This window comes from Balaenoptera musculus, chromosome 10 (assembly GCF_009873245.2).
Source record: "Balaenoptera musculus isolate JJ_BM4_2016_0621 chromosome 10, mBalMus1.pri.v3, whole genome shotgun sequence".
Lineage (NCBI taxonomy): Eukaryota > Metazoa > Chordata > Mammalia > Artiodactyla > Balaenopteridae > Balaenoptera > Balaenoptera musculus.
The window spans coordinates 95,797,797-95,816,764 of record NC_045794.1 but is presented as its reverse complement, the minus strand read 5'-3'; the positions used below and the strand labels follow the sequence as shown (position 1 = coordinate 95,816,764).

Genomic DNA, 18,968 nt, shown 5'->3' with positions numbered 1-18,968 from the left:
TTCTCTGACTCTTGCAGTGTTCTTTCCATCAAAACAGCAACACCTTCTAATGCTGAGGTATTTTCTGTAATCCTTCTTCTATAACGATCTTGGCCAGAGCTTATTTTCTCCTGAGTTGATCTCATGTCTACAGGCAGAACCTGTATAAACACAAGAGCTGTGCTGTCCTCATAGCACTACCCTAAATGTGTCTTTCCAGAGATGCGTCTTGGTACTCAGCCTCTTAGATGCTGTTGTCATTGTTGTCCTAAATCTTTGGACAACGTCAGTTTAGCTCCCCAATCTTTTTTTTTTTGAAGGTTTGGAGTCATCTGAAATATATTTATTTCATAAAGGGATGTTTAATTTTCAAGGAAAGTGTTTTTAGTTGTTGCCTCTAATTTAATTAATGAATTGATCTTAAAAAAAAAGTATGGCCATCAACTATATGTTCTGCTTATCTCTTCAGAAACGTCTCTTTTAAGACATTCCCTCCTATTTATACATATTTGAATGCAAGTAAGTATATTCAAAACATGTATTTTTTTAAACCTGGCAAAACCAAATATCAATCGGACCCTCTTTAACTTTTTCTAGATATAGTTGATAAATCTTTCTTAGAATTTATGCAGGAGGGGTATATTTGTTTTCTAGGGCTTCCATAATAAAGTACCACTGACTGGGTAGCCTAGACAATATAAATTTATTTTCTTACAGTTCTGGAAGCTAGAAGTCTGAGAGCAGGGTGTTTGCAGAGTTGATTTCTTCTAAGCCACCTCTCTTTGGCTTGTAGATATCCTTCTTCTCCCTCTTTCTTCGCATGGTCTTTCCTCTGTGTGTCTGTGTCCTAATCTCTTCTTACAGGAACATCAGTCATATTGGATTGGGGCCACCTTAACGACCTCACATAACTATAATCACCTATTTAATGTCCCCTATCTCCAGATCACATTCTGAGGTACTGGGGGTTGGGATTTCAACATATGAATTTTGGGGGACACAATTTGGCCCATGAAAGGGGATATATGAGACTAGTTCATTTTATAGTTTTAATCACTTAAATTCCTAAGATTGCGGGTTTGGAACTTACAACTTCAGTAGGGGAATTTGTGCTTATTCTTTTGGTAGAAATTGTTGCATCTGGTAGCTCCCCAATCTTTTATTCTCAATTCTGACATCGAAAAAGTTCTGAAAACCAATTTTTCCCCCTAACTTCTCTGGCCACAAGATCTGAACTGAAACAGCCATTTGTCTTTACTTATTCCAAATATTTGCAAATTTTTGTTGCAGTCATGTTAATGTGTTTGATTGTTCAGACCTTGCTAAACTTACCCCAGATCTCACTGTGGGTATCATGTAATATATGGTGTAGGCATGGCATTACCCTTCAAAAGTTACCCCCCAAAAATTGAGTTTGAATTCCGTGACTCATTTGGCCTCAAAAGATTCAGATAAGAGATTGTGGACCCATAGTTTAATGTCACTTGGCAACTTAAATGCTCTCCTGTTATGATTCAGGTAAAGTTGGGGGAGAAAACAGCCTTTGCCAAAGAGTTGTGGAAGTGGGTAAATGTAATAAGAAAATTAAGAGATCTTTTATACCTCATCATTTGTTTATTTTGGAATCATTTAAGGGAGAAAGCTCCTTAACTAAATGATGTTTTTGAATGTAAGGAGCATGTTTTATATTTCTTATATCCTCCAGAAAGCCATATAAATGGTAGGTACTCAAGAAATACTTGTTGATTGGTTTGAAAATGTTTGCTCAAAACTCTAGAATTTTACTTGACAATTACAAGAGCTAGATTATATATTTTACGTGTCATGTTTATAATTAAAAGCTGTAGAATCAATTCAGGTTTATACCAAAGCAGTATCACTCCACCACTTGGTCATTCACTCAATGACCTGTTTCTTGAGTGCCTGCTATGTGCTAGGTACCTGTTTACACAGTAGGATTACACTGGTAAATAAGACAATCATGGTCCCTGCTCTCAAGGAATTTCCAGTTTGGTGGTGAAGAAAGCCAAGAGAAAATAACAAACACATAACTATGCATCCTGATTAGTGTCATGAAGGAAGTAAACTGGGTGCTGAAAAGAGCATGATGGGTAGACCTACGTAGTAAGTGTGGTGGGTGAAGGCCTGTCAGAGGAGGCAACCCAGGTTTACGATATGAAATATCTTACTTCTCTCCATTTCTAAATATTACAGGGATTTGGGTAGCCAGACAACCAAAACTCAGGTGTGAAAATTTACCCTCTTGGGCACTACTTTTGTCTTAGATGTCACATCACTGTATTTATTGATATAATCTCAAAATTTTGAAGGACTGAGTAAACTGAGCATTTGCATATAGTCAGGTGTCTAAAGCACATAGTAAAACAACATATAATTTACAACTAACACCAATTAATTGAGCTCCTTGTTAGCTTGAAAAGATTTCATTAGTAGAATGGTGTCTTACATATTCTGTGTTCATATCGCAAAGTACTGTATGTTAGTAAATGATATTAATTCACTTATCCAGACATTTTTCCTTGTGGTTTTTCGAATGGTTAGGAATGTGTTTAATTTTGGTATGATGTCCAACACATCCATTTTAAACTACTCTATTGGATGGAAGGCTATTATGTAGATAGTTTTCTTGGGCAGAAAGTTCATTTATGAAAACATTTAAAAAAATTTTAAAATGCAGGTTAGAGAATAGAGGAAAACCTAAAAATTATTTTGTCCCTCCAAAATATACATAGGTAGTTATCCAAAAAAGAAAAAGAGGGTTTTAAAAACTGTTGTTTAATTCCAGCAAGTTATGATTCTAACAGGGTTTTGTTTTGTTTTGTTTTTTAATAGACTTGTGAAGAAACAGATCAGTATTCGTTGCTCTAAGCCAATGTCACCGTGCATCTCTGCATTGAGTGAGCTTGGTAGAGGGGGAGAAAAGGACAATAGAAAAAGAAAACCCTCGTGATTGAAAATTTTAATAGCTTATTGAAACACATTATAAATCGAGTTTTCGCTGCAGGAGTGAGTCAGATAAAAATGTCTGTGTTTGACGTGCAAACAAGAGAGAAAATCAGAAAATTGTAAAAACACACAAGTTCTCTTTTTCTTCCTAAGGTTGATGATAGTCTCTTCTGGAGAAATCTTAATTAAACAGATAGATTTTCTATCTTGTTTATTTGAGGATGTGTTGGACTTTTACCAAAGAAGATTACTTATCCCCTTCTCTGATTTTTTAAAAAAGAAGTGATAGTTTATTTAGGAAGCTTCTGAAAATTTATGTCTTCCTTAAATACATACACAGAAATTAATCAAGCCTGAGCTAGGAATTGAGAAGGTCAAGGAAGAGAAACAAAACTAAAAATAACAAACACATTTGTTATGGATTTTAACATCTTTCTTTTGTATGTGTGCAGTGTCTCTCGTAAAATCTGATGATAGATTGTTGAGGCTTCAGTGCGTCTGGATGCTCGTCAGGGCATCTTTTTCTAAAGCTGAGTAAAGAAAGTAATTTAACCTTTTCCTTAAACTTACCAGCCTTATGAGGACTGAAATATTGGTTTAGGGTGCCATGAGTTAGTTGTGGAGTCCGCTAAGGACAATTAGTTGTCTTAATAGTTGATGACCCTCCCCTCTTTTAGATTAACAAGAAAACAGACCACATTTCGATCTGATTCTAATGACTTGTAGGTTCTAAAAAGGATACAACCATAGGGTCAGTTGATGATTCTAAGACTCAGTTTTCACTTGATTACTCTCAGGACATAACATTTTTATACATGACAACAAATCTTAAGCAAGAGATGTCACAGTGCAAGTTCCGTTTTCTTATAGTAACTTGTCCACTGTCCATGTAATGCTTTATAATAATTTTATTTCTGGCCAAAGAGGTTCAGTGATACTTTCAATGGAAACTTTTAGGTCTAGAAAGACCACCTATATTTCTTTAAATAACATAGGCCAATCCCTTGTGGGAGATTTTCCCATATCAATCCTAGGAACATGTATATGGTACCCTCAATTCTGGCTGATGTAAGGGAGGCACTGATTTGGAAACTAAAGCTAGCTTTTTCAGACTGAATTGATCTTCTATAGACATTTAAAAAAATATTTAACTTACATATTTTTTGTGCCTTCCTTTGCAGGAAATTGATACCTTGTCAAGGTGGAGATTAATCATTTGTATTTGGGAGCAGCAGACCTGGGGACCAGCTACCTCTCAAAGGTTTTATAAACCAATCACATAAACTCCTAGTCCATTGCTCTCAACCCCCATCTTACCTTCAAATTTGTCTTACCTATGGCATTCAGGAGGCAAGTGAAAAACTTTGTGAAAAATTACTCAAATGCGGAAATAAAAGTCAGGGAAGCAACTTCTAATGACCCTTGGGGTCCTTCTACTTCTCTGATGTTAGATATCAGTGACCTGACTTTCAACACAGTTTCTCTCTCAGAGATTATGAGTATGTTATGGCAGAGACTCAACGACCATGGGAAGAACTGGCGCCATGTGTATAAATCCCTTACCCTAATGGATTATCTCATCAAGAATGGATCAAAGAAAGTTATTCAGCATTGCAGAGAGGGGTTCCATAACCTTCAAACACTAAAAGATTTTCAACACATAGATGAAGCTGGAAAAGATCAAGGTACCAGTTGAAGAAGTTTATACATTGTGCCAGTAAAGATTAAGAGTTTGGGAGGGGATCATTTTAAAGCTGGAGCTGGGGGAAAGTTGTTCTTAAATGTACTAGCTGCCTTTTCTCTGGGACAGTTATGGTTTTCAGTTTAATCCTTTGTGTTGACTCTTGAGTGCCTTAGAGAACAATATTTTCTTTTCCAAAAGGATGTGTGAAACTAACACACTTAGGTATCTGATAAAATGATGTCTCATAGACGATGACCATATAAGAGAGATTGTATGGTATTCGTCTTTCTCTGTCTGACTTATTTCACTTAGCATAATGCCCTCGAGGTCCATCCATGTTGTTGCACAAGGCAAGATTTCATTCTTTTGGACCTTGAGGGCATTATGCAAAGTGAAATAAGTCAGACAGAGAAAGGCAAATACTGTATGATTTCTCTTATATGTGGAGTTAAAAAAAAAAAAGCTCATAGAACAGATTAGTCGTTGCCACAGGTGGAGGTTTGGGTGGGGAGAAATGGGTGAACTGATTTTGTTTTTGTTTTAGTCTAAATAAATTGAATTTAAAAATAAAGTGAAAAAATAAATAAAACAAATACACCAAAAAAGTTAAAAAGTTGGACTTGAGGTCCTACTTAATTTAAATATGACAAAATAGTAGTGAATAATTTTCCATGAACAAACTTCATGATTGAAGTCAAGGAACTATGTCCTTGGAGTTAATATGTTATTTTGGGGAGCTAATCCAACCTTTTACCCCCAGTACCATTTTGTAAAGATCAGTATATCATACTAAGATATATATCTCTTTTATAAGTTAAAAGCTTCGGAGTCTGTCATCAAATAGTGTTGTCATTCAACCTGGGGTTGAATCCTGACTCTGCTACTGCCTAGCTATGTATCCTCAGGCAATTTACTAGATTACTTGAGGCCTCAGTTTAGCTCTCTGTAAATTGGGATAATAACAGTATCTGTCTCATAGGATGGTTGTGTGGAGTACAAATATGTTTGCCTATTTTTCCCCAAAAGATGTCAGCTCCATGAGGGCAGGGACTTTGTCTGCCTTGCCCATTGCTGGGTCTTGGAAGGAGAGAAGCCATTGACATTTGTTGAGTGAGAGAATAAATGAAAGACAGAGAGTGACTATACAAAATGGTCCAATTTTGTTTAAAAAATTATGTTTATGTATATAAGAGTTCACCAAGTGGTACTGGTAGGATTAGAGATGATTTTTATTTTGTTTTATATAAATTTGTATATTTTAAAACACATTTTATAATTAGACCAAATAAAACCAACGTGGCAATGTGAAAAAAAAAGAACAAAATGAATAAAATAGGAGGCATGGTAATTTGATATAATAATGTCACTGTAATTATAATTAGACTGGAATTTAGTTATAAATGTAAGAAAGTGTTTCCAAAGACTATGGAATCTTCAAAAACTACGAAGGAAGTAGTTTTATGAATACGGAAATTTAGGTCATAAAGTAATTCTGTCGGGGGTGGAAGAGGAGAAGTAGGGAAAGGCTGTACAGGATACTGAACTGAGATGATTCAGTAGTGCCTGATATTCTGCAATGGTAAAAGAATCAGCACTTCCTCCCCATCTAATGTAAAATTATAATTTGTTAAAGTGAATAGTCTTATGAATCATGAGAAGAGGATAAAATTCAGTGCAATCTCTGTGTTAAGTATACATTTTAAAAATAGTCTTTTTTAGAGCAGTTTTAGGTTTACAGAAAAATTATGTGGAAAGTACAGAGTTCCTACATACCCTTCCCCACCCACACATGGTTTCTCCTGTTAACATCTTGCATTAGTGTGGTACATTTGTTACAATTAAACCAGTATTGATACATTATTATTAACTAACGTCCTTAGTTTACACAAAGGGTTCACTCTTTGTGTTCTGCAGTTCTATGGGTGTTGAAAAATGCAGTGTCCTGTGTCTACCATTCCAGTATCATGCAGAACAGTTTCACTGCCTTGAAAGTGCCCTGTGCCCCACCTATCCATCCTTTCTCCCCTGCCCTGAACCCTTGGCAACCACTGATCTTTTTATTGTTTTTATAGTTTTGCCTTTTCCAGACTGTTATATAGTGGAATCATTCTGTACATAGCTTTTTCAGAACGGTTTCTTTCATTTAGCAATATGCATTTAAGATTCTTTCATAAGATTCGTTTTACAGCTCGAGAGCTCATTTCTTCTTTTTTTTTCCTTCACTTAAAAAAAAAAAAGCTTTATTGAGATGTAATTCATATATCATACAGTTCACCCATTTAAAGTGCACAATCCTATGGGTTTTGGTGTATTATTAATTTTAAAAATTATGATAAAATAAATATAGCATAAAATTTGCCATTTTAAGTGTACAGTTCAGTCACATTCATTACATTCACACTGTGGCACAGCCATTACCACTATTTATTTCCAAAACTTTTTCATCACCCCAAACAGGAGCTCTGTAACCATCAAGCAGTAACTCCATGGCTTGATCTAATCTACTTCCTGTCTCTATAAATTTGCCTGTTCTGGGTACCAGATATAAGTGGCATCATGTAGTATTTGTCCTTTTATATCTGACTTACTTAACTTACCATAAAGTCCTCTAGGTTCAGCCATGTTAGAGGATGTATCAGACCTTCATTCTTTTTATAGCTGAATAACATTCCTTTGTATGTACTTACAGCATTTAGTTTATCTATTCATCTGTTGATGGGTTCTTGGGTTGGTTTCACCTTTTGGCTATTGTGAATAATGTTGCAGTGAACATTAGTGTACAAGTATCGGTCTGAGTCCCTGCTTTCAGTTTCTTTGGGGGTATACTTAGGAGTGGAATTGCTGGGTCATATGTTAAGTCAATGTTTAGCTTTTTGAGGAACCACTAAACTGTTTTCCTTAGCAGCTGCACCATTTTACGTTCCCACCAGCAGTGTAGGAGGATTGCTCTTTCTCCACATCCTTGCTAATCCTGTTATTGTCCATCTTTTTTTTTTTATTGTAGCCATTTTACTAGATGTGAAGTAGTATCTTATTCTGGTTTTGATTTATGGTTCCCTGCAGACTAATTATGTTGAGCATCTTTTCATGACCTTGTTTGGCCATTTATATGTCTTCTTTGGAGAAATGTCTATTCAAATCCTTTGTCTGTTTTTAACTGTTTTGGTTTTTTTTTTTTTAATTTTAAAGTTCTTTATATATTCTGGATACAAGACCCTTATCAGATAGGTGATTTGCAGTTATCTTCTCCCATTCTATATAGGTTGTCTTTTTACTTTCTTGATTAAATTTTGAAGAAGTCCATTTTATCTGTTTTTCCTTTGGTTGCTTGTGCTTTAGGTGTCATATGTAAGAACTCATTGCCTAGTCTAAAGTCACAAGGATTTACACCTATGTTTTCTTCTAAGAGTTTTGTAGTTTTAGCTATTACATTTATCTTGGGTCCATTTTGAATTAATTTTTACATATGGTGTAAGGTAGAGGTCCAACCTCATTCTTTTGCATGCAGATATCCAGTTGTTCCACTGCTATTTGTTGAAAAATCTGTTCTTTCCCCATTGAATTATATTGGCACCTTTACAGAAATCAACCATAGATATATGGGCTTATTTCTGTACTCTTAATTCGTTCCATTGATGTATATGTCTAGTCTTATGCCTGTGCCACACTATTTTTATTATTGTAGCTTTGTAGTAAGTTTTGAAATAGAGGAAAGTGACTTTATTTGCAACTTCAGCTTTGTTCTTTTTCAATGTTGTTTTGGCTGTTCTGGGTGCCTTGCATTTTCATATCAAGTTTAGCATCAGCTTATCAATTTCTGCAAAAAAGGCAGCTAGAATTTTTTTGAGATTGCATTGAATCTGTAGATCAATGTCAGGAATAGTGCCATGTAAATAATATTATTTCCTCAAATCTGTGAACATAAGAAATCTTTCCTTTTATTTAGGTCTTCTTTCATAAGTGTTTTGTAGTATTCATTGTACAAGTTTTATACTTCTTTTGTTAAATTTATTCCTAAGTTTTTTTTTCTTTTTTTGGTACTACTATAAATGAAATTGTTTTCTTAATTTCATTTTCATAGTTTTCATTGCTGATGTATAGAAATTCAACTGGTCATCTGATTTTTATATATTGATCTTGTATTCTACTACTTTGCTGTAATATTTTCTGTAATAATTATTAGCCGTAATAGTTTTGTTTGTTTGTTTAGATTCCTTTGGATTTCCTACATACAAGATTATGTCATCTGCAAATAGAGATACTTTTACTTCTTCCTTTCCAATCTGGATGAATATTATTTCTTTCTCTTGCTTAATTGTCCTGGCTAAAACCTCCTGTACAATGTTGAATAGAAGTGGTTAGAACAGACATCCTTGTCTTGTTCCTGATCTTAAGAGCTTTCAGTCTTTCACCATTAAGTACAATGTTAGGGATGGGTTTTTCATAGATACCTTTTATCAGGTTCACAAAGTTCTCTCCTATTCCTGGTTTGCTGAGTGCCTTTATCACGATAGGGTGCCGACTTTTTGTCAGATACCTTTTCTGCATCTGTTGATGTTATGTGTTTTTCCCCATTTATTCTATTACTTGGTGTTATTACATTGATCTTCATAGGTGAACCAACCTTTCATTCTTAGCATAAATCCCACTTGGCCATGGTGTATATCCTCTCTTTTTTTATGTGTTTATTTTAGGTCAGGTTTGAGGCTTAATGATGAAATTGGAGAATATCTTCTTGGGTTTTGAGCATGCTACGCTTCTTAATCCAGAAATTGTAAAGACATCACCTTCCGTTAGGGTTAAATTTATTATTAAAATTAAAATTAAATACTAATTAAAATTTTCCATGCCCAAGAGTTAGGTTTTAAAAAGGCATAAGTTTTTGGATAATAGTGAATGAAGTATAATCATTTTTGTACTTTACAGAACAGGTATTTTATCACTGTACTGAGCAGAGCACTATGATAATTTCTTTTTAAGTAGAAAGAAAGGGTCAGCCCCTGCTTTAAAGAGTTTAGGAGCTATTTTGAGCATTAGAATAGATAAGCATGCAATTATAAATATACAGAAAAACCTATTTATTCATTTATACCTTTCATATGTACAGGTATGGTATATATGGGTATGTTTGAATACACTATCATAAAGGTCTTTCAGATTCCCTAATGGTTGAGTTTAGGATTAAAGAAGTACAACTATGCTGTGTTGGACTTTATAAATACTCTTGATGATTTGTTAGCATCAAGAGAGGAAAAAAAAAATGCAAGTTAGAACTAAATTGTCAACAGAAGCATAGTACAGTTGACCTTTGAACAATGTCGGGATTAGGGGTACTGACGCCACCCCCTCCCCCGCAACACACAGTGGAAAATCTTCATATAACTTTACAGTCCACAGTTCCACATCCTCGGATTCACCCAGGCACAGATTGTGTAGTACCGTAGTACATATTTATTGAAAAAAAATCCACATATAAGTGAACCCGTGCAGTTCAAACCCATGTTGTTCAAGGGTCAACTGTATATTCATTTGTTGATTATGGAAGGTATATTAGTTATTGATTGATAACATTGGTGCACACTATTAATTTAATAAATATTAATTAATGAAAAATGATTCCATTGGGGAAAATATTACTCATTTTATTTTTATCTTTTATACACTTCTCTTTTTATGTTTGTTCCCTAATGAGTGTAACATATTAGAATAGTAGCTCTTGACATAATTTAATTTATACATAAATAAATGTATATATATATTTGGGGGTGGATGCATGCACAAAAATTTGTTACTGATGGTGTGTGCAGTTGAAATAGTTCAAAACCACTGGTTCTCAAGGCTTCCCTTGTGGCGCAGTGGTTAAGAATCCACCTGCCAATGCAGGGGGCACGGGTTCAATCCCTGGTTTGGGAAGATCCCACATGTCGCGGAGCAGCTAATCCTGTGTGCCACAACTACTGAGCCTGTGCTCTAGAGCCTGTGCTCCGCAACAAGAGAAGCCACCACTATGAGAAGCCTGCACAGCGCAAAGAGTAGCCCCCGCTCACCGCAACTAGAGAAAGCCCACGCACAGCAATGAAGACCCAAAGCAGCCAAAAAATAAATTAATTAAATTAAATTTTTAAAAATTGTATAAAAAAAAAACCCCATTGGTTCTCGTGATAGAGTCAAGACTCTTAGTGTGTTCCCAATCTACCTTTCTACTCTAATTTCCTTAGTCTTCAATCTGGCACATTGCATCACCAAGCATTCTTAATATATTATTTGCTTATACATCTCTGTGCTTGTATTTAAGATGTTTCTTCTTCACTGTAATATTCTTTCCTTGCTATCTGCTTTTTGAACTCCTATTTAGTCTTCAAGTCCTAGCTCAGAGGCCTTTTCCTTTGTACCCCCAACTCTCTTCTTTTCTTCACTGGGCAGAATTAATTGCTGTAACACTTTATTCATAATATCAGAGTGGTATTTTTTACAGTGTATCTTATCTACTATATATATCTCTCCTTAGCTAAGTTCTGAGGGTATATACCATATGTTAATCATCTTTTTACCATCAGGCCTTGGCACATAATAGATAATCAGTAAATTTTTACTAAATGGAAGTCATAAAAATAATAAGAGACTTGAAGAAAGGAATGTGATCATTGAAAAACTACTCAGTAAGAATGATTTTGTTCAAAGAAGAAAAAAAGCAGAGAGTGAAGTCTGTAATGGGAAATTAATCAAAGAGAAATTGTAGTGATCCAAGTAATCTACAGCTGGATCCTACCCTAGAAACAGGTTATCAAGAAGAGATACAGAAAAGATAAAAGTAGAAAATATTATAGAAAAAAGTCTTTTTTTTCTGCATTGGTCTTTACACTTGCTGTTCCCTTTGCCTGGAGTCCCCAGATACCTGCAGTGCTTTCTGCATCCTCCGGATCTCTGCTCAAAAAGTCATCTTATTAGTGCGGCCTTCTAGATGTACCTTATTTATAAAAAAGCAGCCCCACCTGTTCTTTGTACTGATATGCCCTAGCCACCTTCTCTGTTTTCTTTCTCTTCATAATATTTCTTATCTGACGTAGGGTATGATTTATCTTATTATTTGTTTATTGTCTATCTCCTCCTACCAGAAACTAAGTTTCATGAGGGCAGGAACATTTTATGTCTGCTTCGTCCATGCTCCATCTCCAACATTATAACAGTGCCTATCATACAGAACATGGTCAATAATTAATAATAGTGATACTACAGGGGAAGAAATTCAGAAAACAAGTCACAGTAGTTGGGAAACAGGAGAAATTTATTTTCAAATAGTACATTAGTTAACATTTTCAAATAATGTTCTCAATATGTTTTTCTTCAACTTCCAGACAACTTTTCAGGTGAAGTAAATTTAAAGCAATGAATCTAATCGTTAATCTCAAAAAATTTACAATAAATACATGATTTTCCCTATGTTTTCAGACTTTTGGGACACTGTATTATACTTATTGTAGTGGTTTTTTAAAAATTAATTAATTTATTTATTTATTTTTGGCTGTGTTGGGTCTTCGTTTCTGTGCGAGGGCTTTCTCTAGTTGTGGCAAGCGGGGGCCACTCTTCATCGCGGTGCACGGGCCTCTCACTATCGTGGCCTCTCTTGTTGCGGGGCACAGGCTCCAGACACGCAGGCTCAGTAGTTGTGGCTCACGGGCCCAGTTGCTCCGCGGCATGTGGGATCTTCCCAGACCAGGGCTCGAACCCGTGTCCCCTGCATTGGCAGGCAGATTCTCAACCACTGCGCCACCAGGGAAGCCCTGTAGTTTTTTTTAAGGTTAACAGTTGGACACATTACTTTATATTTCGAGATATTTCACCTGAAATACTGGAGGTATATTGTGAGGTAAAGTTCTTTCTTTCCTGTATGGTATCTAGTTGTTTGAGCATTTTTAGATTTTAATAATAGAGCATTTCCATGTATGGTATCTCATTTGATCCTTACATCATCTTATGAGGAACGTAGGATATGTCTTATCTTTCTTACAGAGATGGTGAGTTAACACTCAGATTAAGTTTTTTAGGTAAGGTTGCACAGCTAATTAATGGCTGAACATGATTAAAACATATATATCCTAATACTGTTTAGTTCTATTCTATTATTATGCTACACAGCCTCTCTTAATTTTTAAGGAGTTCTTAAAAATATCCTAACAAAGTTTCATTGAACTACCAGAATGAACTTAAATTGTCTGAAAAATACCTGGTTGAATGTTTCATACTACTAAACAATTTATTTAAACAAATTATAGTATTCTTTTTATAAAACCAATTCAGATTCTCAGAAGTGCATATTTATAACTTTATGTACTGTTTTATTCTCAGGTAAGTCATGAAATTGCGGTTAATTTCACTTAAATGGGCTATTTTACAATTATATAAAGTAAATATATATTATACACATATATTTAAACTAAAGGTAGATTTTTAAAAGGTACATTTTAAAAAACAAATTTTCAGTGTTAAAAAGTTACGTTAAGCTATTTTACTAGAAGTAGCATGCCTTGATGACATTACTGCCATTTTAGTTTTCTGCTGTCATTATCAGTCATCTAATTTAGGAAATTAGATAGTTCACATTTACGTTGATGGCTGATTTTGTATAGGCTGCTTCTCTGTGTGTCTTCCAAGACACGAGGATGAACCCTTACCATTCACCTATCCATTTGCTCACTGAAGTCGTAATGTCTTGGAGTAAGAATGAAGCCTTTTAAGCCATAGTTAAGAAATTAAAATGTGAAACGTAAATTTTCTGTAATATGTAATACATTTGTTTATATTTACACTAGCTTATAAATGATTAAAATCAACTTTTTTTGAGAGGGAGTTTGTTTTTTGAGTTCAGGTACTCTTAGAAGGAGAGAAAAACTCAGGTATTTAGGCTTAGAGAAAGAGGAAGCCTGGGCAAGTAGGAGAAAAAAGGAATGATAGGGATTTTCTTTTCAAGGCGACTGGAATAAATTGAAGAGAGACAAGATACCTGGAAAGAGAAAGTTCAAGAAAAAGAAAACATTTCAATGTAAAAACATTATTTTAGATCTTGGTTAGCTGTGTTAAGGCTCTAAAAGTCAAAAAAACTAAAATTTGGAGGTACTACTTCTCTTACAGAAGGGACTGGATGTGGGGAGTGGGAAGCAACAGTTCCTAAGCAGTGTGATGTAGTGACTGAGCACTGTGGAAAAAACTCTAGCTTCAAAGGGCACAGACTTAATCTTTTTCTACAGCTGTCAGACAGCAGTAGTCAGAATTCTCTAACCATTGAACTCACCTGCTAGATGTTGGTGGCTTGACTAATTAATGCAATGTAGGTGTACTGATCTATTGAGAGGTGGGTTACTTAACACAATGCTGCTGAGTTCATTTATAGCTTCCGTGAGCAAATGTGATTTCCTATAACAAACATTTTTATAATCTTGATGAACAAATGAATTTCATTTAACAACCATACTATAGACTTTGGGGTCATCATAAGCCTGTTCTGTTATTGTTAAAAGTTATATTACTGGGCTTCCCTGGTGGCGCAGTGGTTGAGAGTCTGCCTGCCAATGCAGGGGACACGGGTTCGGGCCCCGGTCTGGGAAGATCCCGCATGCCGCGGAGCGACTGGGCCCGTGAGCCACAATTACTGAGCCTGCGCGTCTGGAGCCTGTGCTCTGCAACAAGAGAGGCCACGATAGTGAGAGGCCCGCGCACCGCGATGAGGAGTGGCCCCCGCTTGCCACAGCTGGAGAGGGCCTTCGCGCAGAAACAAAGACCCAATACAGCCATAAATAAATTTAAAAAAAAAAAAGTTATATTACTGTGAGTTTAAACAAAACCTTTATACCTAGTTGAATATTTTGGATCGTCTTTTGCTCCTTTTCAACAAATCCAGTCATACTGATAATCATAGTAGCAGGAAGCAAATCATGAATTTATATAAAGTTAACTGTTCCCATCCAGCCAGTCTTCCCACAGTGCTCTTTGTTTATTGTACTCATATGGACAGCAGACTGTAAACACAGAAGGGCCAGTAACCAGGTTAGGACTTCAGTGCTGTGTCAGCAGAATCATTCTCTTCTCAGGTTCTCATCAAATAAAATAGCTTGCATTTGTATACTAAAGTCAGTCAAAGAAATTAAAGTCTATATTTTGTTATTTTTATAGAGCCAATCTCTATTTTCTAGTTTATCAACTTTATGACTTTGGGAAAGTTTCTTAGCCACCCTGAACTTTCTTTTCTCATCTGTAAAATGGACTTCATAAACTCTGAGGGTGGTTGTGAGGATTAGAGATAATGTCTGAAAGTCAGGCACGTAGTAAGTCATAAGTCAATGTTAGCTAAAAATATTAGCCATTGACATATTTTTACTTTTATTATTTCCTGCAGCATATATTCACGTTCAAGTAAAGCTTCATGCAAAATGCACCAGAAACGCTTTCCCACTGCCTGTGGAGTTCACCCATCCGTAGCACCTTGTCCACATGTCCGTGGTAGCACGCATGGCTCTGCTGTAATGACTTATTTTACCTCAGTCCCTTCACTGGACTGTGGACATTTGGAGGGCTGAGATTACTTTAGTTGTATCTCTGTTTCTTCACCTAGTTTGTGGAGGTGTCGAATAAATATTTGCTGACTGAGTGGCCAGTGGGCTCTTGTAGGCCCAAAGAAGGGATTGGTAGCTTTGAGTTTCTCTTTATCTTAAATGTTCTTCTGGTTTTCTGCAGTGTTTCTGGGTATAGTTTTCTTTTTATTTTTATTTATCGTGCTCGGTGTTCGGAGATCATTTTGGACGTGAGGATTCTATGGCTTTTCTGTAAAATTCCCAGCTCTTTCTGAATATTGCTTTTTTTGTGTGTGTGATTACTGTATTCTTCTTCTTTTGAAACTTCTTCTGAGTGACTATTGGGGTCTTGCAATCTGTCCCTTATGACTTTTAGTTAATCTTTTTAATCTTGTTGCCTCTCTGTGCTGTATTTTGGAAAAATTCCTTAGTACTGTTCTTTGATTACCAATTCTCTCTTCAACTGTTAGATTTTGGAGTTTACCTTGGATATTGAGGGTTTTTTCTTTTTAATCCCAGTGATGATAGCTTTCATTTCTAGGATTTTAAGTTGGCTCTTTTCATATCTATCTGTTGTTTCATTTCTGCCTATTTTTGTTTTGTTTCATAATTTCATATTTCTTGTTGTGAATGTGATTCCTGTGTTAATCTTTATTTAGTATTTATTTAAAGTCTGTTTTAATACTTATTTAAAATCTTTATTATTAGATTTTTAAATCTTACAATAATATAGAATATTGATTTATAGAAGATCCTATAGAATCCTATAGAACATTGATTTCTTTTGGAGTGAATTTATGTTTTAATTGCTGCATTAATTGGCCATCTTAAGATTTTTAAAAATCTATTTTGGAATTTTAGTTTTCAGGCTTATTTTGGGTGAGAGGTTCTTCTCCAGCTAACCATGTTCACTTTTCCATTTATGCTGATTTTTCAGTTTCCACCTCCAGTACAGTGTTATAAAGGTAGCTCAGGGGTCATGCCCTGTGATGATTGAGGGTGCCACAGATTCAGTTGCTGAGCCAGGGGGTGGCTTAGTTGAGTTCCAGGCCTTAGGGCTGCATTGTGTCCTTCCATTCCCACAGCTACAAATATGTTACAGCCCAGGAAGCAATTAGTGGCTGGTTTTTTTTTTTTACCCTTTTCCTTTTTCTTGTCTTTCCAGCCTTCTCTCACAAGCATGGATACCCCCTAACATCAAAGAGTGAGACCACCTCTGGTTCCCTAACACCTGAGGGGCTGAACTCCTGGCCGCCAGATCAAGAGCCCAGCAGCCCTGTGGCTTGAGCCCTGTTCAGTGCTTTTTCATTTCTCCGATATTTCTGGTTCTTGGAGGTTTTTATCTTGTTTTTCAGAACTGGTGATGTCTATTATTGCTGTGCATTTGGAACAGAGCAGAAGGGTACTTTGAAGCATGAACTTACTGTGCCAACTTGACTGAAGGTTTTTATGAAAATAACTTGATCAGCTATACTGTTTGGGATACTTCTCCTCTTCCTCCACGCTCCACCCCATCCCCACCCCTGAAGGCACTGTGGAGGGTAGATCAGAAAGGAAACTGCAGATAAATAAATGATTTAGAACATCACAGGCCTGAACTAAGGGAAATGGAGAGGAAAGCATGGAATTAGAAGATGGTTAGTAGGTGCAGTCAACAGACATGGATTACTGAGTCTGGGGAGGTGAATGTTCATATTTCTGGCTTAGAATGGAAGTGATACTCACTGAGAAAGGAATATAGGAAGAAGAGCAGATCTTGGCAGGTCAGTGGGTCAGGAACGGAGAGAGGAGTATTATGATGTTTTATAACAAGAAGCCCAATGTGTGATTTTTGGTTTTAAGTCTGGCATGTGTCTTTCTTGCTGATGCATCTCAGTGCCCAGTATCTTTGAATTTACCATATTTCCAAATCTCGTTACATGACATTCAGTTGTGAATTTATATAGACTCCTCCCCTGCACTTAGGAAATTTTTCCTCAGCATATTATTTAACAAATGTTTCTTAAGTATCTCTTAAGTGAACAAGTACAGTTCTGGCATTCGTGGATGTTATACTCTAATGGAGGAAAAAGACATTTATCACATAGGCAGTTACAAACTGTGGAAGCACTCTGAAAGACAAGTGTAGGTGCTATGAGAGTGTGTGAAAGCAGGGCCTGACCATTGAGGCCCTGATGTACATGTAGGGCGAGGCGGAAGAGGGGTTGTTATCTCTCAGTAGAAGGCTTTCCTGAAGAAGTGGAATCTGGGCTGTACCCTCTGCCAGGTGCTCTCTGCCTGTATGTCTGCACAGCTGGCTTTTTCTTGCTATTTAAGACTCAGCTGATATGTTACTTCCTCAGTAAGACTTTCCTTGACTGCACCCTGAATTGATGTTTGCATGCCCCTCTGCTTTATTTCCTTTAGAGCATTAATTTTTATCTGAAATTATCTTCATTAGGGACCTTGTCTCTTTTTTCCTCACCTGTGCCCCCACTACTTAGAACGCTTCCTGAAACTTAAGTGTTCAGGAAATGATTAAATGACTGCAAAAGTTAACATCCTTGGGGTCTGTTGCATAGTTGATCTAGTGATTTGTATGTCCTTGTCCTTTCAGTTTGGGAGGATTGCTCAAATTGGCTTTTTCCTCATTCATTTTTCTATCTTGTTGATCCTCCCCTCACTCCATTGTGTCTTCCTAATGGGGGTTGCCAATGGTAGCATCCCACCCTCTGGCCACGGTGATGAGTATATGACTTTCAAGCTGGGCCACTCAGTGTCATTCTCCTGGATGTTTCAGATTTGAATAAATGAAGAGGAAGACTTCTCAGGTGGCAGCGTGTAAGGTGTGAATCTGGAGCTGTCGGTGGTAATATCCACATCCAGATTGAAGAAGTCGGCCTGCGAAAGGAGAAAATAAAGGCATTACACAGGGGCAAGCAGAGGTGGGAGGCGGAGGGTCCTGGTAGTTTTCCAGTCTCTGCTTCACTTGTATCTGAGGCCCAATTGCAGCCCCTGGTTTTCCCACGGCCAGTTCAAATTGAGTTTCTGTCACTTACAACCAAAACATCCCCAGTTAAACAGTATATAGCTTTATTTTTATTTTAACCTTCACCTGAACCAACAAGCTTTTCATCTTGATGTGTTTTACATAGTGTCTTTGGATATTGATCTCTTACCTAGTTTAATTTCTTATTTCAGAGAATCTGTTTTCTCCCTCCCTCCCTCTCCTCTCTTTGTCTGTCTCCCTCTCCTTGCCTCCTTTTCTCCCTCTCCCCCTTCCCAGTTCCCTTCCCTAGCCCCCCTTTTTTCAAACACAAAGCAGTTGTTGCCTAAGTTTATTCTATTTTCCCTTCCCTAGCCCCCCTTTTTTCAAACACAAAGCAGTTGTTGCCTAAGTTTATTCTATTTTCTAGTATTTAGTACTATTCTCTTTTAGTACTATGTAGTGTTTCTTTTTTGCAACATATTGGTAACAAGTAAGTAGATGCCATCTTATTGCTATTGTTATTATATATGTCATCCTTGTTATTATTTATCTCAAGCAGGTTTATTGGGCTCTTGGATTTTTTTCACTTTCAACTTTGACGCTTTAAAACATCCAGGTTCCCGCTCTGCAGCATCTCGAGGGTGGGGGGAGGTAGCTAGGGCGGTGGGCAGCTTTGAATGGGAAGTTCACTTCTGGGTGATTTCTTCTCTGTTTTCTGTAAACTCCTGTGGCCCCACCGTCCTGATGCTGCAGGGAGGAGCCCTCCGTTATTGACTGGCATTCTGCTTGACGTACCTGCTCGTCC

General features: G+C 36.6%; 1 protein-coding gene across 1 annotated transcript in view; it reads left to right on the top strand.

Annotated features, from left to right (window-relative positions):
• Positions 1–4,282: 4,282 nt before the first annotated feature.
• The window catches only part of ENTHD1 (ENTH domain containing 1), a 108,534-nt gene continuing 93,848 nt past the window's right edge, over positions 4,283–18,968 (top strand). Inside the window, exon 1 of the mRNA XM_036866985.1 lies at positions 4,283–4,631. Within this exon, the coding sequence (XP_036722880.1) occupies positions 4,283–4,631 (349 nt within the window). The remainder of the gene's footprint in view (positions 4,632–18,968) is intronic.